At 40.3% G+C, this 24,133-nt stretch overlaps 2 protein-coding genes across 3 annotated transcripts; one reads left to right on the top strand and one right to left on the bottom strand.

The window, feature by feature from the left end:
• Window positions 1–19: 19 nt before the first annotated feature.
• On the bottom strand, window positions 20–4,446 carry sri (sorcin). Its single transcript, XM_079504299.1, has 8 exons — window positions 4,311–4,446; window positions 3,697–3,780; window positions 2,814–2,883; window positions 2,539–2,582; window positions 1,243–1,390; window positions 900–1,013; window positions 550–608; window positions 20–416 (listed from the first exon to the last, which is right to left on the bottom strand). Exons 1-8 carry the CDS (start codon window positions 4,368–4,370, stop codon window positions 390–392), a joined length of 606 nt encoding a protein of 201 aa, XP_079360425.1. The 5' UTR covers window positions 4,371–4,446; the 3' UTR covers window positions 20–389.
• A 395-nt stretch (window positions 4,447–4,841) lies between these two features.
• Window positions 4,842–23,397, top strand: plekhf2 (pleckstrin homology domain containing, family F (with FYVE domain) member 2). 2 transcript variants are annotated; one of them, XM_079504297.1, is made up of 2 exons: window positions 4,842–4,991; window positions 18,778–23,397. In XM_079504297.1, the coding sequence occupies exons 1-2, from the start codon at window positions 4,844–4,846 to the stop codon at window positions 19,521–19,523; spliced, it is 894 nt and encodes a 297-aa protein (XP_079360423.1). In that variant the 5' UTR covers window positions 4,842–4,843; the 3' UTR covers window positions 19,524–23,397. The 2 variants fall into 2 exon arrangements, with proteins under 2 accessions (XP_079360423.1, XP_079360424.1); XM_079504298.1 differs by lacking the exon at window positions 4,842–4,991 and adding an exon at window positions 5,775–6,204.
• Window positions 23,398–24,133: the final 736 nt, after the last annotated feature.

The raw sequence follows: 24,133 nt of genomic DNA, 5'->3' as shown, positions 1-24,133 counted from the left end.
TTTGCAATGTTTATTCATTTCACATCTGCAGTATATTCATTCGGTCTATTATCTTGCAGCATCCAGAGACACCTTTGGTTAACGCGGTGACTGATAAAGAGCTGGAAGCTCAATGTATCATAATCACAAAACAGTGATAATATCCTCCTGTTAGTAAGTAGACTAGTGGTTATCGTGTGGTAATACTCATGTTACATCCATTCATATTCCTAATACAATGTGCACTCATTCATAACATACAATGTGAAAATGGAATGTTACAATAACGTCATGTTATATAAAGGCAATAACGCAAACATTCTGGTATAAAAACAACGTTATGGAAACATCTAAATATGCTGTTTATATGAGATGATTTAGAAGACCATGTCCCTTTCTTCTTGTCTTGTTCATGTGTTCATAGTGACCTGGATGAACTGGAAGGAAGTTAAGACAGGGAGAGAGATAAGCCGCAGAATGTGTATCTGCCAAAAGCAGCTGGTGATACTTGTTACAATAATGAAGGTTGTGATTTTTATTGGGAATGACAACTCAGCAAGGGAAACTTACATCATCATACTGAAATGTGGCAGCCCCTTGTCCAGCTGTGTCCCTTCTTCTGAATAAATCTGAAAAATACATTGGTCAACATACTTTAAAAAGACTAACAAACAATACTGATCTGGTTTTAACAATAATATGCTGTAATGTGTGCCATTCTGTCTTGCACTGTCCTATTTGTGTATCAGTACTCAGTAGTGTACATGCAGCACCAGTCTACAAACACTTAATCTCAAACATGCATGCACAAACCATGGGAATATTTTTGCCATGCAGGGCTATTCGTACAACATGAGATACATCTTTCAAATGCTCTTGAGACCTTAATGTCAACCCCAATTTAACCCTTGCCCACTTACCAGTTAGACTTCTGAGTTTGACACAGCAAGCCACATAATCATCAAAGGAGATCTTTCCCTGTGTACTGAAACGCTTCACGATGATATTCAGGGCCTGAGGGCTTAGTCTATAGCCTAGAGACGGAAACAAATAACATTTACATTTAAGGCATAGGGCATTAAAATAAGCATTTAAACTTTTTTTTTAAGAATATGCACCCGTTATGAATCTGAAGAAGCCTTTCAGGTTAAATATGTTTCAAGTATACAGTAGTTCTACTCAAGTTCTTTTTTTTAACCTTAACATGAATAGTTTTTTGCATTTACTGGCTTCTTTATCCAGATTGTTATAGATTGTCCATACCCATGGAGTTCACAGCCTGATGCATTTCCTGCGGATCCACAGTTCCACTGTGATCCCGATCGATGGACATGAAATGCTGCTTCCAGCCGTTCAGAACTCCCCACAGTTCCTTGAACTCATTGAAGCCCATGGTACAGGACATATCCCGCTTAGCAGAGGCTCAGTTAAGGATGAACTCATGCACCAACGTGGACACTGGACATATGAAATTGTTGCATTATAATAGAAAGTGGAGTTTGATTGGCCACACCCTCAGAAAACTGGCGACAAACATCACCCGACAAGCCCTGAAATGGAAACTCCAGGGAAAAAGGAAACAAGGTCACCCCAAGAACAGCTGGAGAAGTATTGAGACTGAAATGGCAGAGAGTGGGCTCAACTGGGGAGATCTCAAAAGAACGCCTAAAACCAAGTGAAATGGAGGACATTTCAACGGCCTATGCACCCTAGAACTAGAGGAGCAAAGGGCTTAGAGTCAATAGATCTTTCATTAAGGCTAGGTATAATCTATATAGTTCAACCCGTTTCTCAAGTAGCTTGCTGGGGCTTCACTTCCTCCACACTTCCTATTCAGTTGTCACAGTCAGTGTTGCCATGTCTGTTTATTATAAGCAACTTCGGGCTTGTAGTTTCTGTAAAGTCGCTTGTAAATATTGGTAGTTGCTGGTTGTGTGTTTTTTCTATTTTTTTAAAATAGGGGGCAGGGGGGGTAGTTGCTTTTTGGGCTTGCTTTCTAATGTTTAAACCAGTGGTTCAGTAATTATTTTCATGTCAAGGACCCCCAGATTAATATGTAATTGTTCACGGACCTCCATCTGAAAATATTTTGTGCCAGGGATCCCCATACAAGATTTGCGTTGTTAAAATGTTTAAAAAAAAATCAAAATATTTCAATTTATTCTCAATATTTTGGAAAATAACAGATGTACAACCTCACAGCGTGTCGCTGTGAGCTCGTAGATCTGCCATTTTCGAATAGCTAACTAGTAACACTTTTGGGCTTGTTTTCATAGACATGGCCGCTTGTTTATCTTGCCACTCTGGTCACAGCAGCAACAGGAAGTTATGCACACATCTTATTTGATCTTGTTTTCTATATAATTATATAATGATGGCTATGGTTAACAACACAAGGCATAAAGTGAATTCTTTTTTGGTTTGTTTTTTAACAAACAAACATTTTTCCTACAGTATTTGTCAACCATGTATTCTACTGAATATAGCGACTAACAAGTCCTAGGAAACCCTTGTCAATCAAACTGAAGCTTCTCTGATTGGCTGATTAGTGAAGGATACATCAAGCATAGCGATCATCAGTCTACAGGTCTCCAGGTTGAAGGCTGTTAAAAAGAATAGAGAACAGTATAAACATTCATATATTGGTCTTCAAGAATAGACAAAGGAGGAATCTGATATTACCAAATTAGTGGTGTAAATTTGGTGCAAATATACCACTCTTTAAAGAGCAAATACAGAAAGAAAGAAAACTTGTATCAAAAACAACTACCTTACTCTTTTTTACATTGTAAAAAATATTATTTATGTAATTACAGTGTGGTACGTGTTCTTACGTTTGTATCCACCAGAGAAGCCGGCCTGTGTAAGGCATCTTTGCAGCTCATCAGCGCAGATTTGTCCATCCTACAATTAACAATCATAATGGACACGGTTACACAGAAAACCATCCAACAGACTTCCTTCACAGACTTGGTAGCCTAGCTCAAAGTTCTGGTATTAATTGAATGTTGATTAATATAAACTAATTATACATTTCAGCCTGTACTGAATTCAGGCTTGTAAAAATAAGACAGTATGAGGCAGTCATTCTGTATATGTAGTTTAAGTGATATATATATATATATATATATTTTTTTTTTTAATGTTAAAGCAATTAAGTGCTTACAGCTAGGCCCATTTCTCCAGTTCTTTAATAAACAGAAAATACATTTTCAGGTATGTTGCCAATCCAATCAGTGAGAGTACATTTATCAACTTGTGTATCAACAGTTCTTATTTGTTTACTAAAGTTAAAGATGTCCCAATACTGTATCGGTATCGGGTCATATCGGTATCAGCGAATATGCCAGTCTAACCACCGATCCGACACAGGGTAAGGCACTATGGCAGGTAAATAAAATGTTGGGGCATGTGGAGTTTGCTTTCGAGTTGCCAAAACTGCAAGTGCACATTTGAGTGAGGAGTCTGCTATAAACACAACATGAGATATATAGCTAGATAGCTATAAACACAACACGATATCACAACACTGGTATCGGTATCACACAGAAATTGTGTTATTGGGATCGGATCGGGAACGAAAAAGGTGTATCGGGACATCCCGAGACAGGGAAACTCCTGTTATTGAACAGATACTAGCAAGGATTAATATTGCGCTATATATAACTCAAAAAAAGTTAAATAACCACATAACATGATGTTTCACAGGGCAATTACCTGTCCAGCAACAGCAACAAAATATCCATATAGAGGATCCTGTTGTTGTTGTTGACCTTGTTGACCAGGGAAGCCTCCTCCATACTGGAAAGAGGATAGAGAAGAGAATGAGGAACAAAAACAGAATAATTGGGGGCACAATTACTATACTAGTACTATTGCAATATAATACAAGTTATACAACTTGTGTTATACAACAGTGTTGACTTTATTAAACAAGGGTGTTGTCAGTTGTCACAACACCCTCACCCTTGTTTAACAAAGTCAGTGTCAGACTTTGTCACTGACTGTGTGCGTGTGTGTGTTGGGTTGGGTTGGATAGGCGGCGGTGGGGTTAACATTAGTATGGGGATGAGATTGCATATCAGGCACAAATTAAATAGAAGGCCTGCTAGGTAAAAAAACAAATATATATAAATAAATCTAAAATATGTGCATCGGGCCATCGGCTCTTGTCTACAAAACACATTAAGGCTACGAAAGACCCGGGCCTAGCCATAATCTACAGTTGCCAAATCTCCAGTAATTAAATCAAGTCAGTGCACTTCCTGACGTTTACAAGATGGGCCCATGGCCCATGGACAACATTCATCATTATTTTGTTAATAGCTTACCCCTGGTCCTGGATATCCACCTTGTCCTGGCTGGGGAGCACCGTATCCTGGATAAGCCATTTCTCTGTCTGAAATACGATACAATTTGCTAAACAACAACCAGTTCTGCCCTTTTCCGTTTGCAGTCTGGGTGGGTTTTCTACTGGCGGTAGTAAAACTTATCTAGAGAGGGTGTGTCTATTATTCCGATGCAACCTATTTTGAACGGAGCTGAGCCAATGGGTAAGGTGGTTAGCTAGGAATTCGAGATAAGGCCCTAATTTATTATGGTGGACTGTCTACTAAACTAAACTATTCTAGGACAGCAACCTCAGCAGCAGGGAGCCTCGAGAAAAGTCCAGAAATCGTTGTTAGCAAAGCATAGGCTATATCCTTCCAAAACAGTACTACGTTATGATTGGTCGTTTATTACCACCTGACTAACGTTCTACCTATCATGAAAGATCACAAGAAATGCGACAATGACAAAGGCCTTCCCTTTACTAGCGATGGACCGGAGTTAGGGTAGGGCTGGCCTGGCTCCATAGAAATGGATGGCTCAGCCTGGCTGGACTGCACGACCTATAGTGCACGAGAGACACGACTGGACCTATGAGTCCATGGACTCCAGTGACCAGAGCTCTGGGTTGATTTTGAACTACTGCCAATTAAGCTGTCTAACCGGAAGTACAAGACGTTCCTGTAGGTTGGACAATTCTGTATTTCTGTACTTCCTGTACAGTTCATTCATTCCAGGTTTTATTTCCTGAGAAATGAGAGGTTGCTGTTAGCATTTACATTCCCCTAAGTGTTTGAAAAAACATACGCCTCATCATTTGTAATTGTACTATTTTATTTAAGAAAACGAGAGTGACGTGTTCATCAAGAGCCACGGGGCGCCAGTGCTAATGGTTCAGAAACTTGTTGAGGAATGAGGATTCAGTAGATTTTGTTTTCGTTTCTCTGACTTTCTGGAAAGTGTGATTTTGTGGATCGGCGTGCGGCACCGGTATTTTAGGTGTATACGACGCAGAGTATTTCTGGCTCTGTAAACAGGACGGGGCATATTATAATGTGATTTTCACCAGGTGGACTGGAATGTCTTTTAAAAACAGTTCGCAGATTTTTTTGGGGACAATTTCCAAAAGCAAATGTATTAGAAAAGTTCACAACGCGTTGTTTCTTCATTCACACTTTCCAGAAAGTCAGAAACGAAAACAAAATCTACTGAATCCTCATTCCTGGACCTCAACAAGTTTCTGAACCCCTTGAGCACTAGCACTGGCGCCCCCGTGCGTCAGTTAATCAGCCAGCCTGTTTTACCCAAAGTGTAGTTTCTCTCTGTACACTTTGGGTAAAACAACGCGTTGTGAACCTTTCTAATACATTTGCTTTTGGAAACTGCCCCCAAAGAGTCCGCGAACTATTTTTAAAAGACATTCCAGTCCGCCTGGTGAAAACCACATTATAATATGCCCCGTCCTGTTTACTACTGTTGTGCTAAATGTATACTCCCGTCGTACGTACACCTAAAACACCGGTGTTTTACGCCGATCCACAAACTCACAACACTTTGCATCAGTCGCGCTCTGTGAGCTTGTAGATCGGCTGTTTTCCAGCGCGCGACACTCGGTGTACGATAAAGTGTAGACACGTCTTTAATCCCCTCCCAGGCTTTTATCCTGCGGTGACAAGTAGCTAATGCGTCTCTCCAGCCTCTCAGCGGAGCCATATTGTTATTATTATTTTCAACTTCAAGTCAGGCGACCGAGTCGGGAGCCGCTGTCTGCGGACACAGGGGGTAGGTTGGGTGGGGGCAACGTTCACTCAGTCACCCAGTTTGGACTTTGGAATACCTCAGAGTTTCAAATAACTTGAAAGTTGCCGGGACAGAACAGAAGAAGAATAACCTCGGGTATGTAACTGTCTCGATCGGAGTCAAGTCTTTGCTGGTTCTTGTACTCGTGCTAATGCATGCTGCTGCTAACTAACAGTTGGGGAAGTAGGACTTTGGTTAATAAGGATGAGAAGAGTATAGCCAAGCTAGCTAAGCTTAGCATAGCAATAGCTTGCTTCATTCACACAGTTGTGTGGTTAATGTTAAAGTAAAGAAAGTATGATCGCCTGTATTAAGCTTTAAAGCATGTAACAAGTAAACGAGGACCACACATGTGAAGCATTGACTAGAAAACCAGTTTTTGAAAGACTTCACTAACTTATATAAACTAAACTAGCATCTGCTTCCACACAGCTAACTTGGCTAACATAGGCTAACTCAATGAGCCAGATTGTGCCTGAACTGTAGTTGGTGATAAACAGTGGCAATGGAAATGTTGACATTTACTGGGAATCATTTTGTCGCGATTCGAAAAGTGGAAATAATAAGCTATTAATTACACTATACCGCCTTGTGTAACGTTAAGCATGAATGAAACTCCAGTACTCCTCCACAGTGGCCACTTGACTACACAGATCTATGGGAAGTCTCAGTCAGCCTGAAGCCAGCTTAGTTATGTCATGACTCATGACAGGAGAGATTTATCAATGTAGCTTGCCTTCTGTAGTTTAGTCGTGAATACAGAATTTTGGTTAATTTCAGTTGTTTGTTTTTTTGCGTTCAATCCATGTTAGTTGGGTGACGTTTACGGCAGTTCCGTGACCGCGGAGAGCAAAGGTCCGTTTCTCAATGGATTTGTCATCTAGGAGGGTTATTAAAGAAATTGAGCCCCCATGTAAATCGCAAAAATGCGGGGGAAATTCACGAGAGCCCCAAATCCATATGGTCACCATCAAAAACCTGTTGAGGCACAATAAGGCACCTAAAATGGGTTTTCATGATTCTGAATCCATTCAAAGCATTAGATTTGCCCAAAAAACACTCCTTGGGCTAAAAACGGCCATAGCCACAAATGTGCTGACCTCATCACATTTGTGATGACGGCTATGGCTGTTTTTAGCCCAATAGTAAGGGCATTTTATCAGGTATTTGACAAATCTGGGAACTAAATCGTTACCAAGAAATTTCTTCACCAATGTGTTTCTAAAGGTGTCTAATAACATGTACTAAAAGTTTGAAATTCAACTCCCGTGGGAAATTGAGTTATTAGCATAATATGCAAAATATGCCCATAACATCCTATATAAGGCAAAAAAAGTCCAAATTTCATCATTCTTTAAGTAGCATGTGACATATGAAACTAGGGTGATTGCATGATTCTGAATCCATTCCAACTTGACCAAATGTGCTGACCTCATCACGTTTGTGTGGCCGTTTTCCTCCCAAGGAGTGTTTTTTGTGCAAAACTAATGCTTGGAATGGATTCAGAATCATGCAAACACCCTAGTTTCATATGTCACATGTTACTTAAAGAATGATGAAATTTGGACTTTTTTGCCTTATATAGGATGTTATGGGCATATTATGCATATTATGCTAATAACTCAATTTCCCACGGGAGTTGAATTTCAAACTTTTAGTACATGTTATTAGACACCTTTAGAAACACATTGGTGAAGAAATTTCTTGGTAACGATTTAGTTCCCAGATTTGCATAGATTTCTCTTACTACAAGGAGTGTTTTTTTGTGCAAAACTAATGCTTGGAATGGATTCAGAATCATGAAAACCCCCTAGTTTGACACGTCACATGCTACTGAAAGCAGAATGAATTTTAGGTAATTTTGCCTTATTGTGCTTTAACAGGTTTTTGATGGTGGCAATATGGATTTGGGGCTCATGAATTTTCCCTGCATTTTTGCGATTTACATGGGGGCTCAATTTGTTTAATAACCCTCCTAGATGAAACGGAACTGCCATAAACGACCCAACTATGTATTGTTACACTTCTGGTAGGGCTCACTTGCAATAATCTATTATAAACTTTGAAACATCCCATCATCACATGGAAATGTGTTAATTGTGCTTTTAGGTTCTATCCCTTTACTACATAAAGGGACATGTGCATACTGTAAGCTAAGCTACTTGGTATTTTGGCCAATTTGTTTTTTACCGGTATGTTTAAAGAAATGCCCAAAATAAATAATTTCCTCATCCTTGGGCCTGTTGAAAGGTGGACTTTCAAGCCTGTTTCAAAATATGTAAGTTATCTGCCTTTTTTTTAGGGAGGGGGTCAGGGCTTAGTCTTAAGTGACATTGTGATGCTGGAGAACCAGTGGAACAATTAACAAGTAAACAAGTAATTAACAAATTAGATGGGAGCTTGCTTCCATCTGCAGCTTTTCAGTGTGACATACCCATTAGCAATTTACCAATGCACTGATCACTGTAACTTGGATGAAAACTACATAAAAAGTTGAGTGAGAGCTTAGTAATCACCTCCTTATATTACCACATCCATGCCAATACATGTTGTGCTTGCCATGCCAATACATGTTGAGGGCTTATGAATTGGTAATGTTTTGGTTATTAGTGATGTTAGTGATGTTAGTGTTAGTGATGTTAGTGTTAGTGTTAGTGATGGTTATTACTGATGTGGTCTTGTCTGTCAACTACAGTACTTCTCCCCTACATACATATTTTCACTGACAGACTAGGCCTAATGATGAAAGTCTAAATTAAACATTTCGCCATGCATGTTGTGACAATGTGGCAATGGAATTAAACACTCAAGCATGCTGAATACTTTCCCAAGTTTATAAAAGAGTTTTACATATGCTGGCAGGCAGTTTTCCAGCACCTTGAGTGTGAGCTCTCAAAACACACAGGAAGTGTTATGTCACATGATTTTCACATGTCCTCCCGCCTCCTCACAATGGAAAAACAGGATTCAAGTTAAGAATCAGCCAAGTTTCTCTTCATGGGGGTGGTTAATGGGGGCAAAAGGTGACATTGTTATTTGTTAATGTGCATAACAGGCTGTGTTTGGCAAAAGGATTTTGAGTTGATTGGAATTGGATAGCTGTAAAGGCAAGCAACAAGGCATTCTTATACTATATTCAAATTAATGTTGAACAAGTGAAAATAGACATCTACCAAAGCCACTTGATTTGACAACATACATTGTCTACGGGAAAATTGTTTTCTTGTCAAGGTGCATAATTACCACCTACCATGACCATCAAGCAAATCCATTTTCATTGTGGCTGCTGGTCTGTGTCCCATTATAGGTAAATCCACTTGGCAATGGATTTAATGGTCATTTACTTTACCTACATCATGTGTAGTTTGCAAAATTAGGGAAAATTGCTCATCTATTTCTTGAGATCTATCAGCCCTTGTTCCATGGATGGATATATCCCTATCCGTAACACACTCGGCAGCATGATCTGGTTACTTTGTGTTGCTGTGGTAAAACCAGTTTTCCTAGAACCAAGCTGGGTGAGGTTATGTAGGGTAGTGTTAAATGAACAACAAGTCAACCTCAGGGAGCACCAATCTGCCTCGTCAGAAGTACAAGATGTCTGGTCTAGGTTGGTCGTGTAATCCAGCACCCAGCCTGTATAATCCAATATAGCGTGTATTACATGCAGATTACATGCAGATTACATGCAGATTACATGCATAAGAATAGGCTACTTCCACTAGCCAGTGCCACACATTTAGTGGTGCTGGCTAATAATTATGATGTTATAGCTATAGGTTAAAGTAATGAGTGGCTAGGTGTCCTCGTTATTCCTGAGAGATGTTTGCAATTGAAATAACAGAATTTGATGTAGGCTATTTTACAGCAAACTCTGTTTTAATTCACTGTTAGATTATTGCATTTGAATGTCGTACAGGTTAATCTACAATGAGAATATTAGAATGAGAGAAACAGATGTAGGCCTGTTCGGACCACATTCCTCGGTATAGGCTAGCCATGCCTGCAATCCTCATGGTTCTACTCAGACAAACTTTTGTGCTTTAAATCATTTCGCATTGCTGTGTCTCAGTGACATTTTTTGACGACATTGGTATCGGCAATTACTGTATGCAGCTGACGTGTCATGATTTCTAACCACTTTCTACCTGTTTTGGGCATGGATAAAAATGTCTGAATTTTGTACAAGATCACAACGTACTGTGAGCTTGTAGATCTGCTGTTTTTAGAATTTAATATTTTGAAAAACGAATCAAATCTCAAATCAAATACTCTAGGACTCTCCAAAATCCGGATCAGCGGCAGACCCAAAAATCTGGCATCGGTCGGGCTCTAGCTGTGTGTCCGCCATTATTGTTCCTTCCTCTCGGCTGTCACTGAACGATCTGGCGAACGCAGAGCAGAATAGGCCAGAACATTCCGAAATAAGAAATACAAGCATAAAGGTTTCAATTAAAGGCAGGGTCTCTGCAGATACTGGTGGACTAGTCGACCAATAACATAAAGTAATAATTGAGCAGGATAGTTTTACTTTACTTTACCTTTTCATCTCAAGACCCAACAGATATATTTGATGTGACACAAAATGTGGCATAATAGGCAAAAATGTATATAAAAAAATCACAAACTATCAAAACAGATCTACAACCCCAGAACGCATTGCCATGTTTAACTAACATCATGTTTGTGATTGTGTGCTTTGCTGAGCAAATACGCAAATTATGATCTAAAGCCACCTGTTCAGGGATCAGATAGTTGTGAAGGACAACTCTAAAATAAGAGTCATTGTTTGTTACAGAACTGCATCAATGCCCAATAACATTTCTATCAGGAAAACCCTCCCTGCTGTGTACCCCCCCCCCCCCCCCCCCTCCTTTCTCTCGAGAATAAATGCTGTTTACATACACTAGAGTTGAACAGAATACAAATTCTAGTGGTCCCCATCCTCCAGTTCCAGGACTGACTGCAAGGACATTTTTAGGGTATTCTGGTCTGCTTTTGATCTGAGGACCATCCGAGGTCAGAATTCTAACAAAGTATCATCAATCAACCCATCATTGGTGTTCATTTCCACCATAATAGGACTGTTGAATTTCACTCACACTCACAGGATCAACATTTCTCAAGAGTAGGTAGACCAACTGTTATTCACAAAGTTATGAATTAATAAATGGCTACATGCGGACAGGGACACACCAAACTTTAATTCTGCCTAATGCCTGCACCCTAAACCTGTACATCGTAGAGTGTAGACTAAAGGTTTAGAACACTTGATGGTTGTGTTGCATCAACTGAGATTGAGGGTTTTAAGCTGTTAAGTTTTTTTTTGGGAGGGAGGGAGGGAGGGTAATGAATAGTTGAACACCACACCCACCATTTTTGGTAAACTGGTAGTTTTTCAACTAAAGAGACACCTGCCTGGCAAGAATCCCTGCTTTAAATTAATGCCCTGGTAATGCAGTTTTTCATTTAGGTAATTAAGAGGTAATGCTGCCTGTTGGCAAACACCGCCAGGCCGTACAAATTACAGATTCCAATATAAATATTTATTTTATTCGTTTCTTTGGTGCCAAGGTAGCTGTCCAGCCGCCATGTTACAAAGCTGTAACTGCTTTTATGATTTCTGCCCAATTCTGCCTTAAGGTCCTTTCAAACAGGCAGTTTAACGTGCCTATAGTTCATTTTCAATGAGACCTGCGTTTATTTTCTGTACGTGCGGAGAAGTCGAGGGGCAACAACGCAAGCGTATTTACGTGGGAGGCTGGGCACGGTCACGTGAAATTGTCGTGGGCGTGCTCGTTTCGTGCACACGCCCGCGACTCACCAGACCTGGATTCTGTTGAGCCTTTTTTTTTTTTGCTTGCGTTGTCGCGCCCCTTTTGAGCAGACCTGAAGCAGACCTGTCATTGATCCAGGCAACAACGTCTGCGTTCATCGCTGCCCTTTTGAAAAGACCTTTACACATTTCATTTCATTTCACAGATTATTTAAAAATTATAACCATAAATTGGGTAGCATGGCTACATTGTTACATTTTCAGTGGCACATCAACATAATATAGCACAACTGATGAGTTTTGAGTGCAGTCCGTCCATCAATTTGTAGCTACTGTATTGCTGAGCTACTGTATTGCTGAGTTTTGAGTGAATATAGTCCATTACATGTTACCATGTCTCGTTGTCTCCACCAGGCCGAAGGCATGGGGAGAGAGTATGTTTTGCACTCCGTCCGTCCGTGTGTCCGTGTGTCCGTCCGTCCGTCCGTCCGTCTGTGAACAGCTAATCTCTGGCACCGTTGGCTTGATCGCAGCCATACTCTGCACACACACTCCCTGAATGCCAGAGCTGAACCTCTGCCCCAAAGTCTTCACATTGGCCTGTTATAGCGCCACCAGGAGGCCGCTTTGTGCAAAACAAATGTTTTGACAGTACACCTACAGATTTTGTCCAAACATCATGCAAATACACAGTACACAGTCTCTCTAGAGCCATTCAACGAAACATTTCTTTTTTTTTTCTTTTTTTTTAAGATATTTTTTTGCGGCTTACGCCTTTTATTGTTTTTTTGAAGGGACAGACAGTAGGCTGACAGGAAACGGGAGAGAGATGGGGGAAGACATGCAGTAAAGGCCGTGTCGGGCTCGGGAGTCGAACCCGCGGCACACTGCGACTGGATTACCAGTCGGGTGCCCAGACGGTTACGCCACCGCCTGGGCCAACGAAACATTTCTTTCAGATTTTTCAGACTCCATCCTGATTGGCTAAGATTGGCTTCCAAAGTTCGCAGGAGTGCTCCGTTTCAAACAAAATGCTGCAAATCATGAACACATCGTGTGATTTCCGTGAAATTTTGCACGCACAATACCACTAGGCCGAGGAAGAAATGCCACTTGAATATTTTCAATTCAGCCTCATGGTGGCGCTATAACTGGCCGTTTTGTGTTTTTACCTCTAACTACACCGATCTGTGTAAAACCTTGTATGCACACTCCCTAGAGGCCAAGGAAAAACCTTTGCCTGGAATTTTTCACATGTGCTCTTTATAGCGCCACCAGGAGGCCAACATATGTAAAACACATTTTCTAATATTACTCCTTCAGATTTCATCCAAACTTCACGCAAATCGGTACACCTGCTCTCCATAGTCATGTGATCATGTGATTTGTTTGATTTCTCATAATTATCCATCCTGATTGGCTACGATTGGCTTCTAAAGTTTTCAGGAGTAGCCCGTTTTGTACAAATCGCCACAACTCCTCAACGCAGCGTCCGATTGCGGTGAAACTGTGCATGCCTATTCCCACTAGGCTGAGGAAGAAATGCCACTTGACAGTTTTCAAATCAGCCTCATGCTCACACACACACACACACACACACTCCTATCCTCCTGGTGGAGACCTGTGCCCAGAAGGGCACTTTTTCTAGTTAAATCTGTTTTTAATGTATTTGTCACTGTTGTCCTGCTTTTTGCTATGTAGATAATTGTGTGTAAGTGTTGTTGTTGTTTTGTTTACTGTTGTTTATAGAGACCAAAGACAAATTTCCACATCGTGGACAATAAATGAAACTAACATCAAATAAATAATTCTCCATCTGCAGTCATTAGCTTGTATGTTTTGAGTGGATTTTGGCCATCTTCTCCATCTTCATCCACTTATGTTTCTTTCATCCCAAATATCGTCCTGGGCTAAAAGATGGTAGAGCTAGAGCTCTCAACTAATGGTTCATGAAACGCATCACAATAGCTTGTGCTCTTAAAACCTTTAATTCATACGAACATCATGTAAACATGTCACCTTTCCAGTCTTCTCCAGTGCTCACAAAGATGCTTCTATGCTAGGGACCTGTGCACAGAACATACTGAAATATCTACTTCCTATTTAGTTGATATCAAAATCAAAGCCTGTGCACTATAAGGCAGGTAGTCTGCTTCAGCAGCATCTGCATGAGCATTCTCCTCCCTAGCTAAATGGGTTTCCTTGTTGTGGAGGATGCTGTTTACAGCCCACAGAAGCCCTCTGTCTCTATCCCAACCCTGCCTTTGTCATCATCACTCACTCCTTCTGTTCTTGGCATCAGGGTTCATGTGTAGCTCTACACATTTGAACTGCAGTGCATGTTGCAAGCTCGGGCAGTACTCCTCAAAGCACGGCATTCCATGATTCTAGTTTTTCTATACAGCCCCTCAAAAGTAGAGCAATCTCAAAACTCATGCCACTGCTATATGTAGGGCTGGCCACAAATCTCAAAATATTGATATGATCAGAAAATTGCTATTCAGAAAGAGCACAATATATTAATGAAAGTAATTAAAGTGGGATATGCTGCATGCATTTATTATTATTGTGAAATTCCCCACACCATGACATCCCTACTACAAACTGATGCCATACAGTTCAAAAACAGGTTGAGCTGTCTTCAACTTTTTCCAATGACTCGTGAATCGTCAATCAATAATGTTTTGTTTCACCATTTCCACTCCCCTTCTCTCTCTCTTCATTCCTGCTCAGTTCCATAAATGGATTACCCTTTTCATTCACACTACTGAGCATCACTTCAACAGCAACTCTGCAGAATGTAGCGGTCAGCTTTTGTTGCTGCTAGTGGAGTGGCAACAAGCGAGACAACAATCACGCTGATGCTGCAAAGAGCCTTTGATTTGTTGGCTAATTGATTTCAAACCGGTATCTGAATATTAGCTCAGGAAATGAACAGAATGTCCATAGCTTGACGAAAGGTATTTAGGATAGGCCAACTTGCCAAGCTGATTAACTTTGTTTCCCCCCTAAAGTACAAAAAGACATGTCATGGCTCACACCACTATTTGTTCCACGAAATGGCAATGTCACTGAAGTTGATGTGTTGCAACTTGCATCCATGGCTTAGCCTATAATGTGAATGATGCTTCAAAAGCCTTGATCAGACATCTCCTTCAGACATGTTGTAGTCACTCAACGCATCTAAAAAAAAGCATGTCGAACCTACACATCATGCTGATGTGTAATCGAGGTTTAACTCACTCCAGCAATGAACAGCAAATGTCACTGAAGCATTCACAAATTGCATGTCTGATACATTTCTGAGGCCACACCCTTATTAAACTCTTTGTTTTGGCTGCATGGTAACAGCTGCTGGCAATGCACAAAATTCACCAAATGCAACCAACTATTTCCATGGGCAAATATAATTAAAGAAAGGTGAGCAGGATATGATGTCTGAATAGTAGTTTATCTGCCAAAGTCTTGAGGTAGACGGAGTTCAGCATCCACATCCAACATTTACCAGCATTTGGCTGGTTGCTGGTGTTGATTTACCAACCTGAGTGCATGTGGGAAGCCTCTGACCCTTGTCTCAAGGGAGCCCTGTCCTGTCCCTTGACTTTGAAAGTCCCTGTTCTAGACCTTTAGATTTACCGATGTCAAGTCTGAGAAACACATACAGTATGTGTAAAATATTACAATTTCAAGTGTACAGAGGCTTTTATAAGTGTCTCACATATGTTTTTATGTTACGAGATGTTTCCTTGGTGTGGTCACATTTTCTTTCCTGAACATCTGACAAATTGGGGATTCCCCACTGCTATCTCCAATTTAGCTACATCATTTCCCACATGTTATGCAAAACAATTTAACTGATTTCCTCCCTACTTGGCATTCATGTTTTTTTTTATCTTCTGCTGTCTTGGCAGTAAACGGCTAGACTTGGAAAGCTGAGATAAAAGACAGAGCCTCTGATTAATAAATAATCGAGAAGCGAATGTTCAGTCATTCAAAAAAAGAAAAGCGCATTTCCCTTGTTTCCATCCACTAAAATGCGATTCTTGGGAGATATGAAATTAGTTCATGAAATAAGCAGTAGGTTTTGTGGTCTCTGTGCCTGTCTCTGACAAATTGATTTTGCCAGTCAACTGAGACATATTATTTGACATTTATTTTACTTTTTGACATTCTTTTAGGCTATGCAAAAATATTATACATGGACTGCCTGGTTGTCCTCTATGCTGTCTTTCAATCAGGCTGTCTTGTTAAATAAATAGGCGTGTGTTGACTTGACAAGTTGACAGGGGCTGGTTAGGTTTCGTTTTCAAGCACAGGGACGAGGGACCCCTCCGACTTTTGTGAATGGACGCGATGACCGTGAATTGACATTTTGGCCGTGTTGGTGTCGCTTCTATTGTAATTGTTGACTACTCCCCTCGTCCGTTCCGAGGTGTTTTGGAGAAATATATTCACAGATCTAACTTCCATGATCAACGCACTACTCACCGGGGAGAGCAAGAGCTTGCAGAGTGCAGACAGAGGCTTCAAAAACAGCACTGCTAGGATCCTGAATGAGAGTGCATAATGTATCCACATCACACCCAACTTCCATTAATCGTGTTTTATTTTATTTTCCAACTGTTCAAAAGCGATATAATGCGAGTTCAATGCTTTGTAATTAGAAACCTCTTCCGCAAGTCCATACCCATGATACCCCATTTGTGTATTCCATTTTTTCAATATAGCCCAAAAATCCACCCCCTTCAAGCGCAAAAGTGTTTTTGCAAAAAGAAAACATGAAGACTTATTCGTATTTTTATAAGTGTTTCCATTCAGGATTGTATGCACAAAATTCTAGTTATTGCGCTTTAATAGGGCTTGATGAAATATACTTACTGTCTCTCTGTCAATCTCTTTGTGTGGTGCGCGTGGTATCTATGCCTGTCTCTGACGAATTGATTCTTGATCATGTTTGGTGTGCATATAGAAATCGTTCATCTATGTCTGAGATCAAAACGAGTAATTTACTTTATCTTGGCTGCAAGTGTGCATTAAAGGGGACTACATTACATTATTCTGAAGTTGTTTCCTTTCCAGCAGCCTCGCATGTTGTTGTTGGGCCTGTCACATGCTCACAGTCCTTCAAGACATTTGAAGACTGGCCTTTTGTCAGTTACTACTAATCAGAGGGAGTTATTGATTGAAATAGGCCTCTTATTTTGTTTTGATATTTTCCATTAGATTTATTTTTGATCTGTCTCTTGATTTACGGATGTAAAACAGGAAAAAAAATAGTTAACAGCAATTACAAATGGTTGATTCATTTTTACAAAAGGTTGATCATTCTCAGTTATATACTTTTGTGCACCTTTTGCAGGACCCCCCCCATTACTTGACCCCCCTCTACTTGAATTCTGTGCCAGTTAATGTTGCCACACTAACGGGGTTAATATGTCAGCAATCACTCTGTATCCAAACTCCTCCAGCCTAGGGTCTACAATGCACCAGCAGTGTTGCTAGCGCCCTGAGTTATCGGTGAACAGATCACTGGGGAGCTCAGACCAACAGTGTTGGCATCCACTGGCCTATATAACATGATCATGGGTGGTGTGGTCAAATGCTGTGAAGTTACCATTCCTTGCAGATGGTGAGGATTGTGTATATTGGATGCAGTTCAGGAAACTCTTTTTCTTCATCCACAGTCTACAGTAGCAAGTGAATCCCTAACAGTCCCCTTGGCTGTTGTCCAAATATCTATGGAAAAGTGTCTAGTTGTCTCCACCAGGCCGAAGGCATGGGGAGAGAGTATGTTTTGCACTCCGTCCGTGTGTGTGTGAGTCCGTGTTTGCGTCCGTCCGTCCGTCCGTCTGTTACCAGCTAATCTCCGGCACTGTTAACCCGGTCAAAACACAATATTTTGGACCAAACAAATAATTACAAAGAAGAAAAACAACAAAAAAAGTGTTTTAACCTGCCGTTTTCTTCTTCTTTCTAATTATTTGTTCAGCCCGAAAAATTGTGTTTGTTGTCATGATTTGTCACAACAAGAGTTGGCTTTGTCCGCGGCGTAAACGTCTTTAAATAAATACTTTCTGAAAAGTCTGAGGAAAATGAACAGGGATTTATTTTCCGGGTCTCTCGAGGGGGCGGGACTGCGGCACTCTATTGGCAGCTTGGCTCATGCAGAAACTCTGCAAAACTCTTCTGGTTCTCTTCTGGTTCAACAGCAGTGACCTCTGGTCTTTATGCCATCATGAGAATGGCCTCTGGGTTAGAGCAGAGATCCTCATTTCATCTGATTCAACTGTCAGACCCCAGAGACTAGGCAGCAGCAGCAGGCTTTTTTGCCTCAGCTCAAATGTCAAAATCCAACTGAAAGGCATCAGAATCACTTCTTCCAAGTTCCAACATGATTCTCGGTACAATGTAATGTCACATGATATACATACAGCAGATTATGCAGGCCTCAAGTCTCGTCTAGAAAATGTTTTCAGGTCTGGATATCGATTCAGGAGAGTGAAATTGGAAGTGATGAAAAATGAACAAGATGAAAAGTAAATAAACTGTTAAATGGTCTTAATAAAAATTTGAATATTTCCATTTCTCCAGCTGGAGAGATGTTACTGAACAAACACACTATTGCAATGATTACTATAGTACCGGTAATATAGAGCTTAAAACTTTTTTTTAGGATATGGTCTAATTAACTCACCATGAAACAGTTGTTGGGTTTCTGGCTTTTTTAGTTTGTTAGTTCAGGTTTACAGTTTCAATCTTGTGGGCCCATCAGCTGTGGTGCCAAAAAACATTAACATTTATTGCCTTTATGCTAGTGGCCTTTGATTCTTCTGAATCTCAATTTCTCCCAGTCAAAAATGAAACTCACTCTCTTCCCTTTCCTTCTCTGCCAGGTGAGGCTAAGATGGTGGACCGGCTGGCGAACAGCGAGGCCAACTCTAAGCGCATTGGAGTGGTGGAGGGCTGCTTTGGTGCAGCAGGCCAACCTTTGGCCATCCTGGGCCGTGTGCTTATCGGTGAGGGTGTTCTGACCAAACTCTGCCGCAAAAAACCCAAAGCGCGCCAGTTCTTCCTCTTCAACGACATCCTAGTCTACGGCAACATCGTCATCCAGAAGAAGAAATACAATAAGCAACACATAATTCCCCTAGAGAGTGTCACCATAGATACTGTACCAGATGAGGGTGACCTGCGTAACGGCTGGCTTATTAAGACACCCACCAAGTCGTTTGCCGTCTATGCTGCCACTGCCACTGAGAAGTCGGAATGGATGAACCACATTGGTAAGTGTGTTGGTGACCTGCTGGAGAAGAGTGGCAAGTCTCCTACAGGCGAACATGCTGCCGTTTGGGTGCCTGACTCGGAGGCCACGACGTGCATGCGCTGTCAGAAAATCAAATTCACACCGGTCAGCCGGCGACATCACTGCCGAAAATGCGGCTTTGTGGTATGTGGTCCTTGCTCAGATAAGAAATACCTCTTGCCTAGCCAGTCCTCCAAGCCTGTGCGAGTCTGTGAGTATTGCTATGTGCAACTCACCTCAGGGGGTGGCTTTGCACCGCGCTCGGACTCCATCAGCCGGCCGGGGTCAAAGTTCAGCAGCAACTTGTCAGATGATGAAGATGACAGCAGTGACTGAGGAAGGCTCTGTCATCCTGACAACCTGCCCATTCCCTGATTGACGAAGGAAAATATTTTTTTTTTCTCGCATATTTTCTACCAGCTTCCACTTTGGCTTGAAATTTGCTTTTGACATTTAGTACCTAGTGCTACAGTGTTTTGGAATGACATTCTCTTTTACCCCCACCCTTTCAGTTGAAGCTGGAATAAGTTTCCCAGGAACCATATTGACAAATCGGCAGTTAATTGAGGGAGCTGTGTATGGTTGGTTGCACTGCAGAGCACCAGGAGTAACACTTCCTCTACTGACAGCCCACACTCTCTCTCTTCCTGATCTGTCGACACGACAGACTTGACTACAGAAGAGAATGGTGCTAATAATAACCCTTGTCCATCTTCACAAGTGTTAGTTTCACCTTCACTTTAGTGTAAATTAAGCTTACTTGTAACTTGTTTTAAAATGCTGTCTTTTTTCTGCATATTTCTGCCGGTGAACCTTACAAGGTAATTGACTCCTAATTTCTGCAGGGATAACCAAATGTCTGGTCATGCTTAGGGCACTAAACTCAGTCTTTGAGTCTTTCAGGTATGTTACCAAACAGAGCAATTTTTAGCAGATGTTTGTAAAATTTCAATACTTTTTTTTATACATTTCTTTTCAACAGAACATCACCCTAATCAACCCGCATGCAATTAGATGGTCTATGCTGCACACTTGGGTTAAACTTTAATAGAACATGGCCTGTGTCATTATCTAATTAATCTAGCTGCTTGTGACAAATCAACTAAATCAACAATTATGTTTGATGCCCCTGCTTGTTACAAAAACTGCACAGCTTAGCTTCTGAATAGTCCCAAAAATGAACTTGTCCCATGCCTTTACTGTCACATAGTGCCTTCACAAACAGTGACTTAGCCCTAATTAAGGTTACGGTGTCCACTAAAATGAACTATGTTGCTGAGAGCAGAGAGGCTCAAACTAAAGTTAAATGAGTGTTTGACTGTGAGAAACATTGCTGTCAGCCTGCTTGATTATCCTTGGGTACTGCAATCTGGGTGGAAAATAAACACTCAAGTCAATAGACAAACACAATTTGTGGCTGGCTGGGAAATGTACCTACTTTGGCAGCAAATCTAACTAAATATTTGATATTTGTCTTGATGATTTTTGAGATTCCTCAAGTAGTGTGACTAGTTGCCTAAAAGGTTAGTTTTACTACCCTAACTTGAATCTCATAGTCGATGAGACGTAAAGAACGTAAGCTTATCCACATAGCTGAAGGTTTAACGATGATTCATTCTTTGTTGTGTGGGGGTGTCGTGCACCTATAATTGCAGATCTACAAGCTTGTAGAGCTGCTATTGTCTGTGTGTGACATGGTACACAACCGAGTATAAATCACTCTTTAGGTGGTGGTAGGCTCTGTGACCAGAATAATGCTTGGAAAAGTATTTCTCTTTATTCTTAAGATTTATTTTACAATCAGTTTGAAGCCTATACAATGCTTTATATAAAATAGACTAATCGTATATGCAATGCTTTATAAAATACAGTCCAATAGTATGCAATACTTTATATGAAATGCAGTCCAATAGTAAGATGATTATTATTATTGGAATTGTCCAATTTGAGACCTCCAGTAACTGGAATGCAATAACCAGAAAATGATCCTAGTGTTTTCTCCTCAGAGAGCAAGTGTCTCCCCGTGTGGTTCTGATGTATGAGGGTCCTCCAAAAACCTTTACTAACCCTGTGTTAGGAAGAGAACTGCCTAGGAACTGAATACCGACTTCCACATCTGTCAGACCGTCCTTACCTTCTCTCCCCCCTACTCATGTGATTTGACACTGAACCAGGAACTGAGATATTTGTTGGGGGAGGGGGGTTGTTCACATTCTTGCTCCTACTCTTGACAGGTTCAATCACCTATCATTCATGTTTCTCTTCCTGTGTTTCCACAGTAATCATTTGTTTGGCCGTTTCATTCCAAAACATTATCTCATCTTTGTTCTTTATTTGGTGAGAACTTCAAAGTAGTGTGTGGAGCATAGTAACAATGATTTACTCTCATGTCTTGTCATGTTGTGTCCAATTTGAAAAATAACATTAAAAACACCTGATGTTATAGCTCAAAATTTAAACTGTGTTCACAAAAATGTTATTTTCTTGGCATATATCTTAAAAATACAGTGGATTTTGTGCCAGAAAAGGTATTGGAAGAATAGTCTGGTGTCACACAGAAAAGTTGCAAACCCAATCAGAGCAGGGAGTGATGATTTAAGCATAAAATGGACACATGGTGAATACAACAGGTATGAGGTCTCTCCAGCTGGTACATTTCTCCAGGTTTTAATTCTGTTTTGGAAAATGACACGTGAACTTTTACTGCATTTGCTATTGTACAGTTTTGCTCCAGGGCACTGAGGAGGACGCCATGCTATAGTGAAAAGTACTTCAGGACCATTTATGTTCTGTGTCACAGCCTAAAGGTCCTTGCACACTGCTGCGTTTGGATTTTTAGCAGCATTTTTCCTCCAGTCTGCAAGGACCTAAAGTTATATTTTGTCTTTGAATACACAAGTTCATGGAAAAGGTTATTTAGCTCAATGCAACATGAGAGAGATGAGAAAATCAAAATGTCTAATGATGGAACAAAAATCACTAGGGTTTTTTTGTCATGCTGTGGCTGGAGCAGGTACTTTGATTCCAAACACTCATTCCTTCTGAGGAACTCTGCTGTCACTTTGCTGTCAGTTGCACTTGTTAGGCACATTTTGATGTAGGATAAAATCTTAAACCATAGGCTGTTAGACCGGAAATGACCATTTAAGTAAATTGTATGTTTTTAAAGAAAATTTGTTTTCATTTTTCTTTTAATCCTTTAGATTTTTGTACATTTGTACAGATTGTTTTGGGTAGTGTTCTTTTTTCCCCTCTGAAATTACGCTGTTTTAATTCTTGTGCTCATCCCTGCTTGCCGTAAAGATCAACCACCAGAACTTTAGCCCCATTGGAGTCTAGAAGGTGGTGGGCAAGCCGGAGGACCCGTCGGAACCAGGGACAGAAATTAACCTGTTCAGAATCTGCCTCCACAGAGCGGCAGATTGTATCCAAGACCTGTCTGTGTGACCTGAGAACTGATTCTACAAATGTCTTCTAAATCATGACGGTTTTCTGAAAAACCTGTTTCTGTATCCGTGGTTCTCAAACTATTTCATATCAAGGACCCCCAGAATTATATGTAATTGGCCGTGGACCCCTATCTCAAAATGTGTTGTTCCAGGGAACCCCCACCCAGAAGCAAATATTTGAGTAAAAAATGTTCGCTGTGAAAGAACATGTTCAAAAATGTGCACATTTTCACGATTTAAATAAATAGATCTACATGCTCTTATCGCGGCACATAATGAGCTATTTTTCAATAGCTAAAGTATAACATAATGCTTAAAACACCAAAAGGGGTTCCTGTCCTGAATGAGTTAAGGCTGTTGACAGACAGGAATGGATTCTGTTTGACAACACGTTTCAGAAGTGTGTATGTAGTAGTGTATGGAGATATTGATCCTGAGATTTGGATTATATATATGCCTATTTCCTAATTATTTAAAATAAGAATCCTATTCTTGGCACAAAGAGGAGACGAGTACAGACAGCTTAAGGAGAGGGTGTCTTCTTTGTCTGTTTGGTTTGGTGTGCAAACCATTCAGGTCTCATGGATTTTTACAAAATCTTCTTGCGTTTGCTTAATTTGCATTGTATTTTTTGGTGTTACTCTATTTTATTTTTTAGGATTTGTCATTTTATTTCTTGTTTAAAACTTCCCAAAAGGGCTCCAATCTGAATGTAATATCATTACTAATTTCCTCAGAAATATAAATAATGTATTGCCTAATCTCTGGCTCTTGTCTTGTTTCTTGCTACTCTGAAGACTAGTGTTTCCTCTCTTGATTTAACATTACTGTCAGAAAATGGATTCCAGGATTCCTGCTCTTAATGAATGAATGAATGGATGAATGTAGTCCTAAATGCTCACAATGAATGTGTTTTCATAATGACAAAGTGCCAATTGAATTGCATGAAAATCCACCAAACTATATAACGGGAACCAGGACCGGTATGGAAACCAAACTTGAATAGTACTGCTAAAATAATCTAAATTTGTGGGAAGCAATGAGGAATAAATAGTTTGCAGAGTGAAAGACAAATCACCTCAGTAAGTAGGCTATAGAGCTGACTGAAAGCACAAACATAATGTTCCATTAGGTCTCTTGTTATTTTGTACCCTGGCCTGTGTAAATCTAAATTGAAATGACCAGCTGAATAAAACAAAACCAATGAAAGAGAATAACACCCTACAAGTAGGCCTATATTTTGAGCTAAAGCTGTCATCGGTAAACTGATGATCGTTTATAGCAACTGATTTAAAAAAAAAGTTGTGACTCAACTTTGCTTCACCTTGTCTTGTTATGTTGAGTAGTCCACTGGCTATAAATTATTTAAAAAAAATTGCCAAGTTAAATTGACTTTTGTTTGATTTGTCAAGTATTTCTTGACAGATTACCTGTCTTTGAGATAATAGAGAATCGGATTGAGTAGGCAAAATTGTTTTAATAAATATAGTTTTAATA

This window comes from Electrona antarctica (assembly GCF_951216825.1).
Source record: "Electrona antarctica genome assembly, chromosome: 6".
Taxonomy (NCBI): domain Eukaryota; kingdom Metazoa; phylum Chordata; class Actinopteri; order Myctophiformes; family Myctophidae; genus Electrona; species Electrona antarctica.
This window is presented reverse-complemented; position numbering and strand designations above follow the sequence as displayed.

Excerpts from the sequence above, each read along its gene's own strand:
- sri (XM_079504299.1), bottom strand. The coding sequence starts at position 4,370 with ATGGCTTATCCAGGATACGGTGCTCCCCAGCCAGGACAAGGTGGATAT. Across the intron at positions 2,583-2,813 it reads CTTCTCTGGTGGATACAAAC|CCTTCAACCTGGAGACCTGT; the intron begins GTAAGAACACGT and ends TCTTTTTAACAG. Across the intron at positions 1,391-2,538 it reads TGATGATCGCTATGCTTGAT|CGGGATATGTCCTGTACCAT; the intron begins GTATCCTTCACT and ends GCCTCTGCTAAG.
- plekhf2 (XM_079504297.1), top strand. The coding sequence starts at position 4,844 with ATGGCTCAGCCTGGCTGGACTGCACGACCTATAGTGCACGAGAGACAC. Across the intron at positions 4,992-18,777 it reads CGGAAGTACAAGACGTTCCT|GTGAGGCTAAGATGGTGGAC; the intron begins GTAGGTTGGACA and ends CTTCTCTGCCAG.